General features: G+C 51.8%; 1 protein-coding gene across 1 annotated transcript in view; it reads right to left on the reverse strand.

Annotated features, from left to right (window-relative positions):
* The window catches only part of gnl1 (guanine nucleotide binding protein-like 1), a 58,453-nt gene extending 50,640 nt beyond the window's left edge, over positions 1–7,813 (reverse strand). Inside the window, exon 1 of the mRNA XM_060850368.1 lies at positions 7,454–7,813. Within this exon, the coding sequence (XP_060706351.1) occupies positions 7,454–7,529 (76 nt within the window). The 5' untranslated portion in view covers positions 7,530–7,813. The remainder of the gene's footprint in view (positions 1–7,453) is intronic.
* Between the last annotated feature and the right edge of the window lie 307 nt (positions 7,814–8,120).

Genomic DNA, 8,120 nt, shown 5'->3' on the forward strand with positions numbered 1-8,120 from the left:
AGCGAGTGGATCACTCACTCTCACTCTGTTATGCTCAGTATTATCCAGTCAGTGAGTGGATCACTCACTCTGTTATGGTCGGTTATGCCCTGTCAGTGAGTGGATCGCTCTCTCTCACTGTGTTATGGTCAGTATTGCACCGTCAGTGAGTGGATCACTCACTCTCACTGTGTTATGATCAGTATTGTCCCGTCAGCGCGTGGATCACTCACTCTCACTCATGTTATGGTCGGTATTGCCCTGTCAGTGAGTGGATCACACACTCTCACTGTGTTATGGTCAGTAGAGTCCCGTCAGTGAGTGGATCACTCACTCTCACTGTGTTATGGTCAGAATCGCCCTGTCAGTGAGTGGATCACTCACTCTCACTGTGTTATGGTCAGTATTGCCCTGTAAGTGAGTGGATCACTCACTCTCACTCTGTTATGGTCGGTATCGTCCCGTCAGTGAGTGGATCACTCACTCTCACTGTGTTATGGTCAGAATCGCCCCTTCAGTAAGTGGATCACTCTCTCTCACTCTGTTGTGGTCAGTATTGCCCTGTCAGTGAGTGGATCACTCACTCTCACTCTGTTATGGTCAGTATTGCCCTGTCAGTGAGTGGATCACCCACTCTCACTCTGTTATTGTCAGTAGCGTCCCGTCAGTGAGTGGATCACTCACTCTGTTATGGTCAGTATTGCACCGTCAGTGAGTGGATCACTCACTCTCACTGTGTCATGGTCAGTATCGCCTCGTCAGTGAGTGGATCACTCACTCTCACTGTGTTATTGTCGGTATTCCCCTGTCAGTGAGTGGATCACTCACTCTCACACTGTTATGGGCGGTATTGCCCTGTCAGTGAGTGGATCACTCACTCTCACTCTGTTATGGTCAGTATTGCCCTCTCAGCGAGTGGATCACTCACTCTCACTCTGTTATGGTCAGTATTGACTCATCAGTGAGTGGATCGCTCACTCTCACTGTGTTATGGTCAGTATTGCACCGTCAGTGAGTGGATCACTCACTCTAACTGTGTTATGATCAGTATTGTCCCATCAGTGAGTGGATCACCCACTCTCACTGTGTTATGGTCAGTATTGCGCCGACAGTGAGTGGATCACTCACTCTCACTCTGTTGTGGTCAGTATCGCCCCTTCAGTAAGTGGATCACTCACTCTCACTCTGTTGTGGTCAGTATTGCCCTGTCAGTGAGTGGATCACTCACTCTCACTCTGTTATGGTCAGTATTGCCCTGTCAGTGAGTGGATCACCCACTCTCACTCTGTTATTGTCAGTAGCGTCCCGTCAGTGAGTGGATCACTCACTCTGTTATGGTCAGTATTGCACCATCAGTGAGTGGATCACTCACTCTCACTGTGTCATGGTCAGTATCGCCTCGTCAGTGAGTGGATCACTCACTCTCACTGTGTTATTGTCGGTATTCCCCTGTCAGTGAGTGGATCACTCACTCTCACACTGTTATGGTCAGTATTGCCCTCTCAGCGAGTGGATCACTCACTCTCACTCTGTTATGGTCAGTATTGACTCGTCAGTGAGTGGATCACTAACTCTGTTATCGTCGGTTATGCCCTGTCAGTGAGTGGATCGCTCACTCTCACTGTGTTATGGCCAGTATTGCACCGTCAGTGAGTGGATCACTCACTCTCACTGTGTTATGATCAGTATTGTCCCGTCAGCGAGTGGATCACTCACTCTCACTCATGTTATGCTCAGTATTATCCAGTCAGTGAGTGGATCACTCACTCTCACTCTGTTATGGTCAGTATTGCCCTGTCAGTGAGTGGATCACTCACTCTCACTGTGTTATGGTCAGAATCGCCCTGTCAGTGAGTGAATCACTCACTCTCACTGTGTTATGGTCGGTATTGCCCTGGCAGTGAGTGGATCACTCACTCTCACTCTGTTATGGTCAGTATTGACTCGTCAGTGAGTGGATCACTCACTCTGTTATGGTCGATTATGCCCCGTCAGTGAGTGGATCACTCACTCTCACTCTGTTATGCCCTGTCAGTGAGTGGATCGCTCACTCTCACTGTGTTATGGTCAGTATTGCACCGTCAGTGAGTGGATCACTCACTCTCACTGTGTTATGATCAGTATTGTCCCATCAGTGAGTGGATCACCCACTCTCACTGTGTTATGGTCAGTATTGCGCCGACAGTGAGTGGATCACTCACTCTCACTCTGTTGTGGTCAGTATCGCCCTGTCAGTGAGTGGATCACTCACTCACACTGTGTTATGGTCAGTATTGTCCTGTCAGTGAGTGGATCAGTCACTCTCACTGTGTTATGGTCAGAATCGCCCTGTCAGTGAGTGGATCACTCACTCTCACTGTGTTATGGTCGGTATTGCCCTGGCAGTGAGTGGATCACTCACTCTCACTCTGTTATGGCCCGTATTGCCCATCAGTGAGGGGATCACTCACTCTCACTCTGTTATGGTCAGTATTGACTCGTCAGTGAGTGGATCACTCACTCTCACTCTGTTATGGTCGGTTATGCCCTGTCAGTGATTGGATCACTCACTCTCACTCTGTTATGGTCAGTGTTGCCCTGTCAGTGATTGGATCACTCACTCTCACTCTGTTATGGTCAGTATTGTCCCGTCAGTGAGTGGATCACTCACTCTCACTCTGTTATGGTCAGTGTTGCCCTGTCAGTGATTGGATCACTCACTCTCACTCTGTTATGGTCAGTATTGCCCCGTCAGTGAGTGGGTCACCCACTCTCACTGTGTTATGGTCAGTGTTGTCCTGTCAGTGAGTGGGTCACCCACTCTCACTGTGTTATGGTCAGTATTGCCCCGTCAGTGAGTGGATCACTCACTCTCACTCTGTTATGGTCAGTATTGCCCCGTCAGTGAGTGGGTCACCCACTCTCACTGTGTTATGGTCAGCATTGCCCCGTCAGTGAGTGGATCACTCACTCTCACTGTGTTATGGTCAGTATTGCCCCGTCAGTGAGTGGATCACTCACTCTCACTGTGTTATGGTCAGTATTGTCCCGTCAGTGAGTGGATCATTCACTCTCACTGTGTTATGGTCAGTATCGCCCCGTCAGTGAGTGGATCACTCACTCTCACTGTGTTATGGTCAGTATCGCCCCGTCAGTGAGTGGATCACTCACTCTCACTGTGTTATGGTCAGTATCGCCCCGTCAGTGAGTGGATCACTCACTCTCACTGTGTTATGGTCAGTATTTCCCCGTCAGTGAGTGGATCACTCACTCTCACTGTGTTATGGTCAGTAATGCCCCGTCAGTGAGTGGATCACTCACTCACACTGTGTTATGGTCAGCATTGACCTGTCAGTGAGTGGATCACGCACTCACACTGTGTTATGGTCAGTATTGTCCTGTCAGTGAGTGGATCAGTCACTCTCACTGTGTTATGGTCAGTATTGTCCTGTCAGTGAGTGGATCACTCACTCTCACTGTGTTATGGTCAGTATCGCCCCGTCAGTGAGTGGATCACACACTCTCACTGTGTTACGGCCAGTATCGCCCCGTCAGTGAGTGGATCACTCACTCACACTCTGTTATGGTCAGTATTGTCCCGTCAGTGAGTGGATCACTCACTCTCACGCTGTTATGGTCAGTATCGCCCCATCAGTGAGTGGATCACTCACTCTCACTGTGTTCTGGTCAGTATCGCCCCGTCAGTGAGTGGATCACTCACGCTCACTCTGTTATGGTCGGTTATGCCCCCTCAGTGAGTGGATCTCTCACTCTCACTGTGTTATGATCAGTATTGTCCCATCAGTGAGTGGATCACCCACTCTCACTGTGTTATGGTCAGTAATGCCCCGTCAGTGAGTGGATCACTCACTCACACTGTGTTATGGTCAGTATCGCCCCGTCAGTGAGTGGATCACTCACTCTCACTCTGTTATGGTCAGTATTGCCCCGTCAGTGAATGGATCACTCACTCTCACTGTGTTATGGTCAGTATTGTCCCGTCAGTGAGTGGATCACTCACTCTCACTCTGTTATGGTCAGTGTTGCCCTGTCAGTGATTGGATCACTCACTCTCACTCTGTTATGGTCAGTATTGCCCCGTCAGTGAGTGGGTCACCCACTCTCACTGTGTTATGGTCAGTGTTGTCCTGTCAGTGAGTGGGTCACCCACTCTCACTGTGTTATGGTCAGTATTGCCCCGTCAGTGAGTGGATCACTCACTCTCACTCTGTTATGGTCAGTATTGCCCCGTCAGTGAGTGGATCACTCACTCTCACTGTGTTATGGTCAGTATAGCCCCGTCAGTGAGTGGATCACTCACTCTCACTCTGTTATGGTCAGTATTGCCCCGTCAGTGAGTGGATCACTCACTCTCACTGTGTTATGGTCAGTATCGCCCCGTCAGTGAGTGGATCACTCACTCTCACTCTGTTATGGTCAGTATTGCCCCGTCAGTGAGTGGATCACTCACTCTCACTGTGTTATGGTCAGTATTGTCCCGTCAGTGAGTGGATCACTCACTCTCACTGTGTTATGGTCAGTATCGCCCCGTCAGTGAGTGGATCACTCACTCTCACTGTGTTATGGTCAGTATCGCCCCGTCAGTGAGTGGATGACTCACTCTCACTGTGTTATGGTCAGTATCGCCCCGTCAGTGAGTGGATCACTCACTCTCACTGTGTTATGGTCAGTATCGCCCCGTCAGTGAGTGGATCACTCACTCTCACTGTGTTATGGTCAGTATTTCCCCGTCAGTGAGTGGATCACTCACTCTCACTGTGTTATGGTCAGTATCGCCCTGTCAGTGAGTGGATCACTCACTCTCACTGTGTTATGGTCAGTATTTCCCCGTCAGTGAGTGGATCACTCACTCTCACTGTGTTATGGTCAGTATCGCCCCGTCAGTGAGTGGATCACTCACTCTCACTGTGTTATGGTCAGTATTTCCCCGTCAGTGAGTGGATCACTCACTCTCACTGTGTTATGGTCAGTATCGCCCCGTCAGTGAGTGGATCACTCACTCTCACTGTGTTATGGTCAGTATTGCCCCGTCAGTGAGTGGATCACTCACTCTCACTGTGTTATGGTCAGTATCGCCCCGTCAGTGAGTGGGTCACTCACTCTCACTGTGTTATGGTCAGTATTGCCCCGTCAGTGAGTGGGTCACTCACTCTCACTGTGTTATGGTCAGTATTGCCCCGTCAGTGAGTGGGTCACTCACTCTCACTGTGTTATGGTCAGTATTGCCCCGTCAGTGAGTGGGTCACTCACTCTCACTCTGTTATGGTCAGTATTGCCCCGTCAGTGAGTGGGTCACTCACTCTCACTCTGTTATGGTCGGTACTGCCCCGTCAGTGAGTGGGTCACTCACTCTCACTGTGTTATGGTCAGTATTGCCCCGTCAGTGAGTGGGTCACTCACTCTCACTGTGTTATGGTCACTATTGCCCCGTCAGTGAGTGGGTCACTCACTCTCACTCTGTTATGGTCAGTATTGCCCCGTCAGTGAGTGGGTCACTCACTCTCACTCTGTTATGGTCGGTACTGCCCTGTCAGTGAGTGGATCACTCACTCTCACTGTGTTATGGTCAGTATTGCCCCGTCAGTGAGTGGGTCACTCACTCTCACTCTGTTATGGTCAGTATTGCCCCGTCAGTGAGTGGGTCACTCACTGTCACTCTGTTATGGTCAGTATTGCCCCGTCAGTGAGTGGGTCACTCACTGTCACTCTGTTATGGTCAGTATTGCCCCGTCAGTGAGTGGGTCACTCACTCTCACTGTGTTATGGTCAGTATTGCCCCGTCAGTGAGTGGGTCACTCACTCTCACTGTGTTATGGTCAGTATTGCCCCGTCAGTGAGTGGGTCACTCACTCTCACTGTGTTATGGTCAGTATTGCCCCGTCAGTGAGTGGGTCACTCACTCTCACTGTGTTATGGTCAGTATTGCCCCGTCAGTGAGTGGGTCACTCACTCTCACTCTGTTATGGTCAGTATTGTCCCGTCAGTGAGTGGGTCACTCACTCTCACTGTGTTATGGTCAGTATTGCCCTGTCACTGAGTGTATCACTCACCCTCACTGTGTTATGGTCAGTATTGCCCCCTCAGTGAGTGGGTCACTCACTCTCACTGTGTTATGGTCAGTATTGTCCCGTCAGTGAGTGGGTCACTCACTCTCACTGTGTTATGGTCAGTATTGCCCCGTCAGTGAGTGGGTCACTCACTCTCACTCTGTTATGGTCAGTATTGTCCCGTCAGTGAGTGGGTCACTCACTCTCACTGTGTTATGGTCAGTATTGCCCTGTCACTGAGTGTATCACTCACCCTCACTGTGTTATGGTCAGTATTGCCCCCTCAGTGAGTGGGTCACTCACTCTCACTGTGTTATGGTCAGTATTGTCCCGTCAGTGAGTGGGTCACTCACTCTCACTGTGTTATGGTCAGTATTGTCCCGTCAGTGAGTGGATCACTCACTCTCACTCTGTTATGGTCAGTATTGTCCCGTCAGTGAGTGGGTCAGTCACTCTCACTGTGTTATGGTCAGTATTGCCCCCTCAGTGAGTGGGTCACTCACTCTCACTGTGTTATGGTCAGTATTGTCCCGTCAGTGAGTGGGTCACTCACTCTCACTGTGTTATGGTCAGTATTGCCCCGTCAGTGAGTGGATCACTCACTCTCACTCTGTTATGATCAGTATTGTCCCGTCAGTGAGTGGGTCACTCACTCTCACTGTGTTATGGTCAGTATTGCCCCGTCAGTGAGTGGATCACTCACTCTCACTGTGTTATGGTCAGTATTGTCCCGTCAGTGAGTGGATCACTCACTCTCACTCTGTTATGGTCAGTATTGTCCCGTCAGTGAGTGGGTCAGTCACTCTCACTGTGTTATGGTCAGTATTGCCCCCTCAGTGAGTGGGTCACTCACTCTCACTGTGTTATGGTCAGTATTGTCCCGTCAGTGAGTGGGTCACTCACTCTCACTGTGTTATGGTCAGTATTGCCCCGTCAGTGAGTGGATCACTCACTCTCACTCTGTTATGATCAGTATTGTCCCGTCAGTGAGTGGGTCACTCACTCTCACTGTGTTATGGTCAGTATTGCCCCGTCAGTGAGTGGATCACTCACTCTCACTCTGTTATGGTCAGTATTGTCCCGTCAGTGAGTGGGTCAGTCACTCTCACTGTGTTACGGTCAGTATTGCCCCGTCAGTGAGTGGGTCACTCACTCTCACTCTGTTATGGTCAGTATTGCCCCGTCAGTGAGTGGGTCACTCACTCTCACTGTGTTATGGTCAGTATTGCCCCGTCAGTGAGTGGGTCACTCACTCTCACTGTGTTATGGTCAGTATTGCCCTGTCACTGAGTGTATCGCTCACTCTCACTGTGTTATGGTCAGTATCGCCCCGTCAGTGAGTGGGTCACTCACTCTCACTGTGTTACGGTCAGTATCTCCCCGTCAGTGAGTGGGTCACTCACTCTCACTCAGAGTTACTCACTCACCTTGCCGTTTTCTCTCCCTCCGCTCCTGCAGCTGTTTCTTCTTCTGCTTCGCGCTGAAAGGTTTTTTCCGCGGCATGGTGCCAGGCGGGGTCGACCCCCTGACCCCGACCCTGACCCTCCTGGAGCCGGGCCTTAGACCCGCGACACCCCACTACCTCCTCTCAGCCCCCCGCCCTCAGCCTACGGCCGGCCTCTTGCAATGAAGTGGAAGGGAAGCTCTAATCGGGCAGAATGCGGCGGTCGGTCGGTCGCCCGCTCCCGCCGAGAGGAGACTCCGCTGCGGCCTCGGCGGCAACGCCTCCTCCTCCGCCTCCGACAGCGACTGCTCCGCCCGCAGGACGCATGCCCGACTGCGCGTGGGCCCCTCCCCACTGCGCAACTGCGTGACGTCCAGCACGAGACCAGCACCACTGCGCAGCCGCTCGACCTGAGCCCCGCCCACTTTTGCCCGTCTCGCCCCCGTCCCGGAGCATCCCGCTCTACCGCGCAGCTGCGAGCCCCGCCCCCTTCCCCGCCCCACACGGCCCGCACGTTCCGTCTCGGTCAATGCGCAGACGCCCGTCGTGAGCCCCGCCCCCTTCGCCCCTCACCGCGAGGCCCGACCCTCTCGCTTCACTGCTCCGCCGCACGTCGTCAGCCCCGCCCACTTTTCCCGTCTCCCCGCCGG

The sequence above is a fragment of the Hemiscyllium ocellatum genome, chromosome 35 (assembly GCF_020745735.1).
Source record: "Hemiscyllium ocellatum isolate sHemOce1 chromosome 35, sHemOce1.pat.X.cur, whole genome shotgun sequence".
Taxonomy (NCBI): domain Eukaryota; kingdom Metazoa; phylum Chordata; class Chondrichthyes; order Orectolobiformes; family Hemiscylliidae; genus Hemiscyllium; species Hemiscyllium ocellatum.